The 14,531-nt window shown below is 40.5% G+C and overlaps 1 protein-coding gene across 7 annotated transcripts in view; it reads left to right on the top strand.

Annotated features, from left to right (window-relative positions):
• The window catches only part of PTK2 (protein tyrosine kinase 2), a 210,350-nt gene that overhangs the window by 174,030 nt on the left and 21,789 nt on the right, over window positions 1-14,531 (top strand). For 5 of the 7 annotated variants that reach the window (XM_061994893.1, XM_061994890.1, XM_061994891.1 and 2 more), the window contains 6 exons: window positions 351-440; window positions 1,754-1,958; window positions 8,355-8,466; window positions 11,229-11,315; window positions 12,522-12,659; window positions 14,172-14,303. In XM_061994893.1, coding sequence (XP_061850877.1) covers window positions 351-440; window positions 1,754-1,958; window positions 8,355-8,466; window positions 11,229-11,315; window positions 12,522-12,659; window positions 14,172-14,303 — 764 coding nt within the window. Of the gene's footprint in view, window positions 1-350; window positions 441-1,753; window positions 1,959-7,404; window positions 7,717-8,354; window positions 8,467-11,228; window positions 11,316-12,521; window positions 12,660-14,171; window positions 14,304-14,531 lie in introns of those variants that run through there. The other 2 variants (XM_061994889.1, XM_061994895.1) reach the window with 2 other exon arrangements.

Below are 14,531 nucleotides of genomic sequence, written 5' to 3'. Positions count from 1 at the left end.
ACCACTCACCTCACTCTGCCAAGCCAACCATTAAACCACGTCCCTCAGCACCTCAGCTCCATGGCTTTTAAGTGTCTCCAGGGATGGGGACTCCCCCACCTCCCTGGGCAGCTGGGACAGGGGCTGACAGCCCTCTCAGGGAAAAAGTCCTTCCTAATCTCCAATCTAAACCTCCTCTGAGGCAACTTGAGGCCATTTCCTCTTGTCCTATCACTTGTTACGTGGGAGAAGAGGCCAACCCCCACCTGACTACAACCTCCTTTCAGGGACTTGTAGAGAGTGATGAAAAAGATGCATGTTTGAGTTCAGCAGTAGCAATAAAAGCCTGCCTTGTCTTGCCTTCCCTGTAGCTTCCAAAGGAAAATTACCTATCAAATGGATGGCTCCAGAGTCAATCAACTTCCGACGGTTTACCTCAGCTAGCGATGTGTGGATGTTTGGTAAGTGAACACCAAATGGGGAGGTTTCTTAAGAGTCTTGTTGAATTGGTTCATTTTAACTACTGCAAAGGAATAATTTCCAAATGCTTGGCACTATTTTTACAGTACTTTCTGAAAATCATGGTCACTTCCAGCTCGTTTTCCATCTCTATAGTTTTCTACTCAATAAGGCTGAAGTATCGTGTGCCTTTCTTGCCCCTAGCAAGATGCTGACAGAATGAACATCAAGGAAATTAGGTCATAGTCATAACAGATGATTTTTTAACTGTTGGTTCTCTTTCTGATTTCCTTTTATGTTGTTATTTGCTGTTTCCATTTGATATTTCCACTTTTATGGTGATATGCCTGCTTCCTTACTTAATGCATAGATCAGCCTACGTCATGGCCTGTTTCCAGGCCTTTAATGCTAGGTCCTCATTTAGTTTTCATTTCATAGTTCTTGCTATCATACAAAATAGACAAGAAGCTGAGTAAAAATAATAGTAAATGGGAATATCCTGAAGGCTTAACCTGTTTGTTAAAATATACAAGTTTTTAAATGAGCCTGGTCACCTGTGCTCCAGTGGGTCCAGACTACTGGTCTGGACAGACAGAACAAAGACAGACAGTGTAAAAGAACAGAGATGATGAGACTTGAAATGAAGAGCAGGACAATGAAGTTAAAGTTCACTCTCTTTAGAAAATAAGTCTGAATGTTTTTAGGTGAAGGGTATGTGACTTTTAGCAGGTTTGAATAGTTCAAAGAACACTCTAATACAGTTAGAGGTAGAAAAATGGAGTCTTGTGAAATATTCTGAGCTGAAAGACCATTTTTTCCCCCTTGTGCTTTTAACATAGTTTCAACAGAAACTGTTTTATTACATAGTTTCAGCACAAAAAAATGGGATAGATGCCAATGTTAAAACAGCCTCAAAGTGAAAATACGCTCTACATGTCGAAGCAAGCCCGTTGGAACTTAGTCAAAGGGAAAAGCAAACACAGCTCATTCTGCCTCATAAAAAAAAGGTAGATTTGAATATGAGCAAGCATTCTGATTGCAGTAGTTGAAATGTGGAGCCAGGCTGTATGAGCCAGCTGTGGGTCACGCTTCCTCATAAGTAGTTGAGGTTGGTACTGCATGTGTAGTCCCTCTGCACATCACTGCTCCCCGTGCCAGCTGGTAAGTCACAACTGCTTCCCTCAGCTGTATGGTTCAGAAGAATTTCCAGCCTCTGCCTGTGCAAAATTAAAGTTTCTTTCTTTTTTAACAGGTTTCATTGTTTGCTAACACTGGGGAATGTTTGTTTTTGTCTCTGTGTGTGTGTGTTCCTCAGGTGTGTGTATGTGGGAGATCCTAATGCATGGGGTAAAGCCTTTCCAGGGAGTGAAGAACAATGATGTGATTGGGCGAATTGAGAATGGTGAGCGGCTCCCAATGCCTCCAAACTGCCCTCCTACACTCTACAGCCTTATGACCAAGTGCTGGGCATACGACCCTAGCAGACGACCCAGGTTTACTGAACTTAAAGCACAACTCAGGTAGGGTTTATGCTTCAGAAAGGTTGTTTCCTTGTTCAGAAGTATCTCTTTTCTCTGTTATCTCCTGTTATGGTGTTTTCTTTCAATGGAAGATGCAAAACATAGTGTATTAAGTTTTGTCTTCAGAGGGCCAGGTTGGTGCTGCTCTTTTGTAAGTCTGGAACGTATCTGTTGGAGAAAATTAGACTAGGCAATAAATTGAAATAACTCCAGGTATGAATCACCACCTTTCTCTCCCCAGACAATCTCCAGACTTGATAATTTTAGGTATGTATGCTACAGTCCCTGGGGAGGGGGGTGGAAAGAATTTAGAGTGCTTACCTAGTCAAACATGCAGTGGGCAGTTTTGGGGTAGAATCGTATCCTTTCTTCAATAAATAAACCATCAGGTGAGCGCTGCTTAAAGTTGTTTTTGTAATGTATGCAGCACACCAGTTGCCTTGTGGCAGCTGTGTCTGTGCAATTGCAGAGCCTGCAATAAATGCAGTGGCATTAGCTATAAATTCTTTTGTGCTTTGTAAACCAGGATACAGACCACATAATGTTTACCTTAGAATAAATGTGAGCACCCGTTATTGAGACCAGTCGAAATTCACACCCTAGTTTAATCTGCAGTAACTTATTCCAGTGCCCATATCTCCCTTTTTACCACCCACAAAATGGGAGTGGTGTTCAAACTATGAAACATCTCTGACACATTTGATATTTATGGCCACCTTGGGGATGTTGAGTGCTCAGTATCTGTTTTGCCTGTCGGTGTAAGCTTCACACAAGATGTAGCTTTTGTATGCTGCAAATCCACTCTTGGATTTGTTGCCATCCATTGCCAACTAGATGATCTCTAAAGGTCCCTTCCAACCCCTACCATTCTATGATCTTAGTCTTGTTTCAAAGCTGTGCTTTGTGGCATGTTACATTTTCATAATATCGTTTTGTGCTGCCCCTGGGTGTTGATGGTACAAAGTAATTTATAGGTGGCTAAAATACTGGAGAATTTTAATGTAGTTATGCTGCTGTTTGAGAGCTGCTGTATGGGTAACAGCTACAGCTAAGGTTTTTCTTAGTCCTTAAAAATTCATACAGTTCCACCATCTGTTACTCTGGAAGCTCCTGTGTGGACTAGTATTTTACATAACTGGAGGAGGACATAGCCCTTTGCACAAATAACTTCTTATGCTGCTGACTGTGGAGTTAACCACAGAGGAAGGAATGGCAGGGCTGGGTAGGGATTGCCAGGAAACAGTGTTGACATAGTTGTGTGATTTGGGCAATAGGTGGAAATTGGCAAATCATTTGCTTTTTCTGGGGGTTTTTTTGACTCTGGAAGAATAGGATTCTTTTTAAATTGTAGTCAGATTGTACTGATAACTTACAGCTGACTGATGGGGAGGAGAAGGAAGCCCTAAAAAAGGAAAAAGGTGACTAGGAAGATGGCTATGATGTGTAAACCCAGGCAGCCAGAGTATCCTACCAGCAAGGGAAGAGGATGAGTAAATCCAGACTGTAGGCTGTAGTCTGAGAATGAAGGCACTAACACTTACATGGAATGGTATCACCAGATAAAGAGGATAGAGCAGTGGCTAAGAGTCTGGCTCTCAGAAATGCACAGCCAAAGGGTGAGAACCAAGACTTAAGTCATGCAGCAAGGCAAATTCCTACTAGTTACAAATCCAAATGTTGCCTGCTGTGCATGAGTAAACTTTGAAGCAGGTCACCCAGAAACACTCTGGAATTTCTATCCTGGGAGATTTTCAAACCTTGACTGAAAGAGGCTCCGAGGAGCCTGACCATGCTGTATTTGGAGCCCAGCTTTAGCAGGGGATTGGACTTAAGACCTCTAGAAGTCTTTTCCAACCTAAATGATCTCTGGTTTGAGATGAAAATGCTCTGAGGGGGATGGTTTTTTGCTCCTGTAATCATGCTAGGGGATTTGAAGCATTGTTTAGAAGACAGCTTCTCTCCTGGGGTCACAGCAGCCTTCAAACGTCATTTTCTACCTTTTGTCTCATCAAAGCAGGGAGTTTACTGCAGCTCCAAACTGGTGACCTTTATCTCCTGGAAGTTAGGCAGCACTATTGTCCTTAGGGCTTCTTTGCACCACTCACAAGTGGAATCAGCCTCTCACTGGAAAGGTTGCCAGTTCCCTGATGATGAGGCAATCTCAGGCAGCTAGGAAAGATTGTGGTTCAGAACTCAAATTCCCATGAACTTGCAAAAACAAGTCATTTCCCTGGTGGCTTTTCCTGTGTGGTGTTGCTGCTGCTCATTCTGGATCATATCCAGGGTAGTCTTTACAAGCTGAGAGCAGAGTGATTGTTTGTTTGAAGCCAGCGATACAGCACCGCAACGTTCCTCTCTCTGTTTTCATGAGAAATCAGTGGCTTTGGGAAAAAAAACCTTCTGCATCTGAAATAGCACTGATGGGAGCAAAAGCATTTCATGTGTTCTTTGTTATTTGATGCTTCTCCCAGTTCCTAGTAACATCTGCTTTGCACAAACTTTTATGTGCAGCTGCTTGTGCGGTGCAAAGATGCTGAGTTGTGTAGATTTTATATAGTGATGCCTGAGTAGTAATAAGGCCTGATAGTTAATAGCATTAGATCTGTCCAAAGATAGGGATGAGTTAGCCTTTACAGCAAATGCAGAAACAAATGGATGGATTGTGGATTTCTGAGTTTAATTCCTCCACACATCCTGATCCCTTTTTCAGTTTTGGGATGTGGTGAAAGCGAGAATGAGTCAGGAAAGTGAGGTGCTACCCTGCTGCTGCTGCAGTTCTGTCACTGACTGGGCCAGAATTACAATCTGTGGTATTTTAATCAGGAAGCATGTGCTGCCCTGGTGATTTTGTGTAGAAGAAACTCTTAGTCTTGCCCTATATGCTAAATAATATAAGACCTTTTGCAAAGTGTTTGATGTATCCAAATCGTGCAGGATCGCTTTTCACAGAGTTTCTCCTCAGAATGATTCCCAGCCACTCACTGGAACTATACACTCAGTATACTACTCACACTTACTACAACCACAGACCATGTCATACCTGTGTGTGTTGTGAAGTTGAATTTATTCTTTGCAGTGTTCAGTATGCTGCAGGTGTGTAGTGCTAAGATAACACCAGTATACTCACAGGCTTTCCTGTAAGTCAGCTCCCACGCTTGTGCTCATGAGTTGTGTCCCTTTAGAGGGTTACTGTGTTAAACTGAAGTTGTTTGCATTGGAGTTTAAGTTGGATTTTCATCTTGAGCTTTCAGATTAATGTAATTATGTGGCATTTTCACTGCATCCTTGAAAGAGTTTTGTATAAAGTACCTGTCGCTGAGCCTTTCTCCTAAAAAGAACAAAGTAAGGAGAAGTTGTGTTGTGACAGTCTAAGAGTGTCAGTCTGGCCTTTTTTTGGTCAGTGATGAAGCAGAACAGGTTCTACCAGAGTCTGTGGACCCCACTAGTATCGTGGTCCTGCAGGTCACATAAAATACAGCTCTAAAAAGAGTGCAACAAGATTCATGCTTTCTAAATGTGGATTTCTGACAGCAATGTGAAAACTAACACATGAAAGCTGGACTCGAGCCTTTTTGTGACTCTGTTTTTGTAGGCATGGAAATGTTGCTTATAAATAGAAGAAACAACACTTGTAAGAGTGAGGGCAGTTTGAGTCCTTTCTTCCTTTTGTGGTATCTTGCCAAAAAACTATTTTAACTCATGTGAAATACAGGATGGAGGCTTCACTAGCTTTCTGATCTTTGAAAAGGGACTACGAGGAATAAGCTATAATCCATAGAAAAGGGCTTTAAAATAAGGGCAGTATGCAAAACTATGTTCATCTGCATCCAGCTTTGCATTTTTAATAGCTGGAGACCACAGAGGGGAAAAAAAGAAGCTGCTTGTTCAGGGTCGGCACTTACTGTAGGATCCCACACCACCGCAGCAGCAAATACTTTGCTGAGCCTCTGGAAATGCAAGGACACATTTTAGTGTTTCAGATCATCCTACACTGAAGCTCTCACTAAGTGTTTCCTTCTCAGTGTCCCAGGCCAATTTCAGTTAAAAGATTCTTTGTCAGTGAAATGAGTTGATCCTTTCTGCAAACATTTGATAGTTGAGGTTTTTCATCAGACTTAACCTAGCCAAGAAATTGGTTTAAGGTTGTCTGTGCTACCTCAAGATTTGCTGGGGAAATCATATGCAGAGAAATAACCCTCTGCTCTTCTGCTGCTAAAAATATGTGCAGTTTGGGAAAATATGCCTAGATCTGACTTCCCTGACCTTCTGCAAATTCTAATAAACTGTTGAGAGTACTCGAGCAGCTGCTCTGAGAAAAGGTCAAAATATCTTGGCATGTTTTTACTCTGCCTATGGATTGGTCCTCCCTTTGTAAAAACAAAGACGTTTCTGTGAGTCATTTATATTCTTTGTGCTTTTCTATTTTATATTCTTGTCAGCAGTACTCAAGGGCATCCAAGTACAAATTCTGCTGCAGCCCATCAGCCTGTGACCAGGCTGGGGAAAGGGCCCGATGACACGGGCGGTGGGATGAAATCGAGTTGTAAGGCAAGAAGCTGAGCCTGTGTTATGAAAAACAAGTCATTCCAGTAGAAATGTGAGGGCTTTGATAGCAAGGCAGACAGGTATTGGTGTTCCATTCTTCTGGAAAAACAAGATTGTACTGGGACAGATTATACACACAGCCCCAAATTGTCAGTGAGCCATCTCTAAATTTAGGCAGCTGCTTTTAGCTGACTCCTTTTCCATTCTTCTGCTGGGATTAGAGCAACTGCTGCATCAACAGCTTTGTTTAAAAAGTGTATTTTATTCATGCAAGGTCTGGGTAGATTTTTATGTGTGTGTTGTGGGCTTTTTTGAAATCTGGAGGTATTTCTTGGAAGATGATGGTTCGTGGTTATGGGGGCATGTTGGCTGGTTTCTCATGCTACATAAAAGGCGTGCTGAGTATCTGAAATGTGACCTAGCTTTAAAACACTGGTCTTTTCTTAGTTCTTAATGGATTCAAGTAGGAAATGTTACATTTTCCTTATTCTGAAGGAAGAGGAAGGTAACATAGAAGGATTTTCTGTTTTCAGTTCTTTCTCTTGGGCTGTAGCCTTGTTTCCATGGTAGTTACATCAGGGTGACTTTTGCAAATAACTTGTCTGATTTTGTTTTTGTTCCACATTCTTGTGTTACTTCAGCAATGATGGATTGAAATTGCAGCAATACTTAGAAACTTGGTTTAGCTGCAGTGAGATGACTTCTCTGCTTTTTAGAAGGGGCATAGATTTTTGTTTTGGCTGAGTAAGGAAAAGCAAAGTTCTCATCTCCAACCAAGCAGGAATTTATTCTTAAAATAAGCAGCAAAGTTCCAAGATTAGAATAGATTGCTGTAGTTGATCTCATCCCCTGCATGAGTAATTCTGGGTGGTTATTTAGCAGACTGCACAGGAGGTTATAAACTCAGAAGCTAGCTTTGTTTCTGGAAACTCTTGAGTGATAAAGAAGCTGGAATAGCTCCTTTACAGGATTATCTTCACACTGGGGATAGAGATATGTAAATGATCTGCCCTGCTCACATCTCCAGACTATCCGTGTAGCGAGCGGCTCCAACGCATTGGCAACTCCCTCTTTCAAAGCTTCATTCTGAGTATTTTTCAAATGGCAAATATCCAACATTAATAATCCACATAGCAGAACTGGGAGGAGGCTGCTGTGGGGGCAGCTGTATCACATTGAACTTCAAACAGTCTTTTTAATAGTCAGAACAGTGGTAAGTAGCAAACTAGTTTTACTACTGTCTTGTACTTTGTTGAAAATGTAGCCTTTTGACCCGAATGTTTAAAAGCTGAGTGAATACTGTCAGATGTTTCTGTTTTGCTAAATGAGTTGGCTGAATGTGTTCCTAGTTTGGTTAAAAAGTTAAGAGCTGAAGCCATAGCTTTTAAAATGGCTTTTTGACTGCTTTGTTTGAAAAAGAAATCCCAGCGAGTCGAGAACGTTTTCAGTTTCTTTTGAACCTTTGCAGCAGATCAGTGGAATATTTTCTGGTGGAAAATAAATTGTCATGCAAGTAAGCGCATGATTTATTGTCTTTGAGGATTTCTGTGTAATTACACATCAAAAGAACTGTTAACATGCAGAAGAAAAAAGTCTATTTGCAAGGTCAACCACTGCTTTCTAAAAACTCGGCGCTGCTTCTGTTGCTAGAAGCACGCTGCTGATCCTGCACAAGTGTTTCTTCCTGATACTTACTTTCAGAAACCTAACCAATGTAAATCAGAGGAGCTTGTATGTCAGTGTTCAATTGCTCAGTGGTGTTCATTAGTCTGAAAAAATGTGGGAGCTCTGGGGAGAGGTTTGTTAGTCACTGAAGTGGGGTTTTACTTAAATATAATACGTTTTCCTTAGTACAATACTGGAGGAAGAGAAGCTGCAGCAAGAGGAACGAATGAGAATGGAATCCAGGCGACAAGTCACAGTATCCTGGGACTCAGGAGGATCAGATGAAGCTCCTCCCAAGGTAGCTAAAACTGCAAATTATATCTGTTTTTAAAAAATCCCTCTTTTTATTCCATTCATTTCTTCAAACCCTTCTTAGGTTTGTTCAAACAGCAGCATTCTGGCCAATTTTGTCATCATCTGCTAATACTTGCCTGAAATGACCCAGCTCTACTTGGACTGTTACTAGAACTGATCCAGGCTATAATGTCACACTAAGATTTTCTGTTTCTTGTTGCTTAATTCATAATAGATTAACATAGTTGCCATAAAAATGTTTCCTGGGCTTTTCTTTTCCCTTGTTTCTTGCAGCGCTCCTACAAAACATTAGTGAGTTCTCTGACCAGGGTGAAGTTTATTTGTAACACACCAGTGAGAGGATAGAAATTACCTGATTGTATTTTCATTATTCTCAACAGAAGAGTAGGGATTTGCTTCTAAGGACCTTCTGTGTATTGGTTTGTGCTTAATCTTGTTGCATTACATGTCTGTCCTGTTTGGATGTCACTGATGTGTTCTGCGGCTGTGGTAGTTGAACCTCACACGTTGCTGAGCTCTCTCGCTGCTTCTCATTGGAGTTGTTTTGCACTTTGAAGGATGAAGCCTGAGTTTTGTGCAGTCAGCACTGTCATGTGAAACATTATCTGTGCCCTGATCAGTTTGTAATGAATCCCTGTAGGTGTATACATAAGCTCTGCTGCTGACAAATGATTTCAGTCGTACTCCCGTGGCACCTCCTGCTGCACACATCCCCCAGCAGTCATAGGAAAGCAACTTTGTTTGGTTTTGTTTCTCCTTACCCAGTCTGTTGCCTGCTAGATTTCTGAGTGTGGTTCTGTGTTTTCATAGCTTTATGGCAACCAAGAAAGAAATACAGACAGTGGCATTGTTGCCTTCATTTCTGAGTCAAAAACAGCAAAATGTGCATCAACCTTTGAAATAATCTGAGATTAACTAGCAGGATTTGGTGTATTTGACAGACCATGTTCCCACTTACAGAAGTAGATGAAGTGCATAAATTGAAATAATATGCTATTTGATTTTGACAGCCTTCTTTGAAGAATGTATTTGGTCATGAGACTTTGAGGCTTAGACAAATAGAATAAGTACCTTTTACTAATGTAACAGATGAGCTACTCCGTGTTAGAAATGATCACCATCAGAGCTTTGGGTGTGATCTATAAACCAAAACATTGGAGAAAGATGTATTAAGATTGAAATTAAATCTGCCTCTGCCTGTCCTTTGAGGCAGGCAGTGTATCCTCAGTGTCTATGGGGTGCAGTTGCTGGTTAGGTTTTTTGTACAGTATTTTTGTGTACAAGATGGATGTGCATACTGATGGCACTTGAACAAGCTGAATTTCAGAGATGAGAGATTTTAGCTATCTCTTAAGTTATTACCTGATTTTCTAATGGTGACAACTGACCTTTATTTTCCCCATCAGTTCATTATAAAAGTATCAGCTTCTTGTGGGTCTTAAACTCTGTTTCATTTATAGCCTTAAACTCCTCCATGATCTCAAATAATTCACAAACATCACAGTGTATGCTATGAAGTTACTTGTATGTCACAGTGATTTCCATTAGAAACCTTAGACAGAAAATACCCAGGTACAGAAGGATAGTGACATTTTTCATCAGCTGGTGATTCTGCAATAATGTGGTGGTCTCCTTGAACTGCCAGGAGGACTGAAGGAGCCATTTTGCAGAATGATGAAGTTAGTAGGAGTACTCTCTTTGGTTGATTTTTTTCCCCTCCTGAATCACCCAGCAGCACTGTTCCTCATCAAAAAGAATTGCCAAATACACCTTTGGAGGTTAGTGTCAAACAAAACACAACACTTCTGCTTGGAAGATAAAAGTATGTTGTTCTGAGCAACATTGTCCAACATTACTTGTTTCAGTAGCATGAAAATTCGGTAGCTACTCTGGCAAAAGGAGGATCAATTCAACGTGTGCAGAAAGCCAGGCTCCATCTCATGTAGCTAATAGTGCTGCCCCAGTTTCTGGTGACTTTTCCTCATATATTCCTCTGATTTATACATCTTGTTTGTTTATGTGTAAAGTACTGCCCTGTTCCTAGAAGGATAAAGCAAGATAGTCAGATAAAGACTATTGATAGCTGTTATTTAGTTGTTCTTTCTGATAAGATCTGTCTCTGTCTTGTTTTTTATGGGATGGCAATGAGTTCCAAAATAAAACATGGATAATGAAGCAACTGTGAAGTTGAGAAAATGATCAAAAGCACCTTCCATGTTGAGGCAATTAGTTACAGAGAAGTTAATTATCAGAACTAACTTTAGTCCTCAGAATGACACATGGAAATGCTCGTGCTAAACAAACCAGTTGCATTTGTGTTCTGACTGAAGGAAAAGAATTTCTTTCTGGGAACAGTCACAAATGCAATAAATTAATAGGAAAACTTTATGTACTGCAGATCATGAACTTAGGCAAAATGCTGTATTTCCACCTGGAAACTTCAGAATTAGGTTCTTAGCTGCTGTCCTCTCTGGAGTTAAAGAGCACAGAGCAGGTCAGTTAGCACAAGCAATTAAATATACACAAAGAATTCACAGAGCAAGCATTATTTATTGGCATACCAAGCAAAGAATTCAGCTGCATCCATTTCCAAGCAAAAATGGAGGGAAATATAATTGTTTTCAAAAGAAGTTAGATATTTTAGAATAATGATTTCAGGGGGGCTTTTTGAATCCTGTAAATATTTGTCTCACTGGGTTTACTTTTCTGTTTCTAAAGACTCTAAAAATTCCTTTACATTTACAGCCCAGTAGGCCTGGTTATCCCAGCCCAAGATCCAGTGAAGGATTTTATCCAAGTCCACAGCATATGGTACAGCCAAATCATTACCAGGTATTGCATTTAAGACTCTGCATTTGTTTTTTCAAAGGTGGGATTTATAACTCAGTTGCAGCTGGTGGGGTTGATTCACTTCTTGTGCAGATTACTTTCGTTCATTTCTGTTAAACAACTTTTGATTTGCATCAGAACAAACCCCAAACTGAACCTGGTGGGTTTACTCCAGATGGCAAATATTTTCATATCTGATACTGTGCTCAAATTCCTACACTGCAGTGAAACACAGCAGACATTTTCATATGTATTGAAGGAATGTGGTGTTCATGTTAACCATTTGTGCTAAGCTATGAAATTACTTGCCTTATAAAGGGGCATTAACTGGTGGTGTTTCTTTGGGCTTATTGATACTCTACTCCCTGATGTTTCCCTGAAACTTTTCTTTCTGTTGGCTGATAGCCACCTTTAGATCTACCACATCATAAACTCACAGCTTTTGCTTTTCTTCCTAACACTACTGAAGAAATTTAACCCAAAAGTTTGTCATGAAGGTACTTCAGGCATTAGTGAGCTTGTTCAAAGGAACAGCCATATACAGGGGTCTTAGTCAATATTTTTGTTTTCCATGGAGAGAAGGAGGTTTTTCTTGTTTAATGAATACTTCAGACTCAGTAAAACTACTTTGATTTTTCTGGGGAGAAATACTCAGACTGTGCAGCCAGGCACACTCCCAGGCACACTCATTACATGTTGTCCCTCGAGACTGAAGCTTGTAGCCTGCACTGTGTTTTTATGTCTCTGTAGGGCCATGTTTGCAGGCTCCTAGTGACTGGAATATGAGCTCTGTGTGTGTAGCTCTTACAAATGTATCAGTAAATTTATTTTTGTTCATAGAAGACTGATGTTCTTGATTGCAGACATTAAAACATACTTCTAATGCTGCTGTTTGGAAAGACATCCTCAAATAGTTCTAGTTAGCCTCAAAAGTTATATTTGTATATATTTATATACATAGTTATAGTTATCCTCAAACAGTTATGTTATGATAGGCATCCTCAAAGACTTCAAAATTAGGGTTTGTGTCATATTTTGGCTCAACATCCTTCTTTTGATGTTGCTTCCCCTCCTCCATTTCAGTAACTGCTTGAATTAAGCCATTTCTGCACTCTCATGTTTGCTCCCTTGGTGGAGGGGAAGCTATTAATTGTGGGGAAGCACAGATCTTATTAATAAAGCTTTTTTCTTCCCCCTCCCTCACCCAAGGTGTCTGGCTACCCTGGTTCTCATGGCATACCAGCCATGGCAGGCAGCATTTATCCTGGGCAGGCCTCTCTCTTGGATCAAGCAGATTCCTGGAACCATCGGCCTCAGGAAATATCAGTGTGGCAACCAAACGTGGAGGTATCGTGAACTGACACATCTCTTGTTGCCCTCTGTGCAGTAAATACACTTTTGAATTATTTAAGGGTGCATCTGGAGATGATTGTAGGAAAACTGAAGTGTTTCTCAGGTATTTTTTCAATTGCCTCACTGAGATGAGAGTCGTGACTGAATACTCTTCTTTTTGAAGCAAATCCTCCCATATGAGGTTGGGCTTGAAGTGTACTCAGTACACTAATTCTGGATGAAGTTATTAGTACTTATTCCCTGAACTAAGGGATAGCAAATATTCTGTGGTCATTAACAAAAGGCTTTGCTGAAACTTGCTGTTGTTAACAGAGATGGGAACATTCATATGAAAATATGTAATGCTATTACTGTTTAAAAATACCTTGTGTGGGAGATACCCAGCATAGTTAAAATATCTGAGGCTTCTCCATAACTTATCCAGAACAGAAAACAAAATGGTCTGCAAAGCTCTTCTTGAGTTGTATTCCTGCCTAGCTGCTTTTCAGCCTGTCATGATTGCACAGAACTGCTGCTGGGATCATCAGATTCATTCTCCCTTTAACCTTCTTTTCTTTTCCTCAAGTATGTTATACTTTTAAAACTCCATCTGTCCTCCCACAAGAATTCACTTTGTGCAGCTTCTGCCTTAAATCTGTTTAACCAGTGCTCTGTTCTCTGAGAAACATTTAAGTGATAACTAAGGTTTACCCCTTAAATACAGACAAGCAGAGAGGTGGCCAAGCCTCTGGTTTGCCTCTGCTTACCCTTGGTTGACTTCGCCATATATTCTGCATCCCTGTCGGTTATTGACTCTAGAAACAATGTAGTCTATGTTATGCTTGAGTAAAGTGTTAGTGGAAGCACATGAATGCCTTACACATGTTCATAACGCTAAGGTACAGCCAAAGTTCTCAGAAAAGGGTGGGAAGCTGATTACCTAAAACCAACCCCAGTGAAGTTTGTTACCAAGCTTCCTCTGACTGCTTTGAAAACTCATTTATACATCACTTGCTAATGATTTCCAGACAGCATGGGGCTGTGGTACTTGGAGCGTTACAAGTTTAAGACATGCATAAAAACTTGTTCAGAAATCCATTAGAAATGGTTGTGTGACATGCTGTATGTCAGCTAAAGCTCAAAAGCATATCTGTGTTGAGTAAAAATGTATCTTGCAGCTTTTAACAACTGGATAGTTACATAATTCCTCAAGACCAAGAAGGCAAAATTGAGAAATGAGCTTTTGTTGCCCAGCTTAAATGAAGTGCAATGTATGAAGCTACAGTGTTGCTGAAAAACAAAATGGAATTGTTCCAGTGATGGGGAGCAAGGCAGATAAATTACTTGTACTTGGAAGGTTTCTTTTGATTGTCTGCCTCAGTTTCTAAGGAGTTGAAGGAACTCTTTGACTGCTGTTGTGCATTTGGGCTTTCAACAATCAATTCTTTTATAGTCTGTAAGTTTTTGCAGCTGCTTATAAGAATTTAAAGTTGTTGTGATTCTAAATAAACTTACTCTGCTTTATAGGATTCAGGCACTTTGGATATAAGAGGAATGGGGCAGGTTCTACCCACACATCTCATGGAGGAGAGATTGATACGACAGCAACAAGAGATGGAGGAAGACCAGCGTTGGCTTGAAAAAGAGGAGCGGTTCCTGGTAATGTTTTGTTTCACACTGCTGCTTTGCTCTGATTTTCCTCTTTCTTTTATTGCAACTTGATAAAAACTTCAGTGAAATGAGGATATTTATTGAACACAGGAGTTGCTACCAAAATGTAGGTTTGGAAACAGTTTTTGAAATCAGATGTTCGACCAGTGACCCCTGTAATTCAAACACTTTGAAGAGCTGTGGATTTCAGTGAATCTCATTTCATCCATTTGAGTA

This window comes from Colius striatus, chromosome 4, assembly GCF_028858725.1.
Source record: "Colius striatus isolate bColStr4 chromosome 4, bColStr4.1.hap1, whole genome shotgun sequence".
NCBI lineage: Eukaryota > Metazoa > Chordata > Aves > Coliiformes > Coliidae > Colius > Colius striatus.
This window is presented reverse-complemented; position numbering and strand designations above follow the sequence as displayed.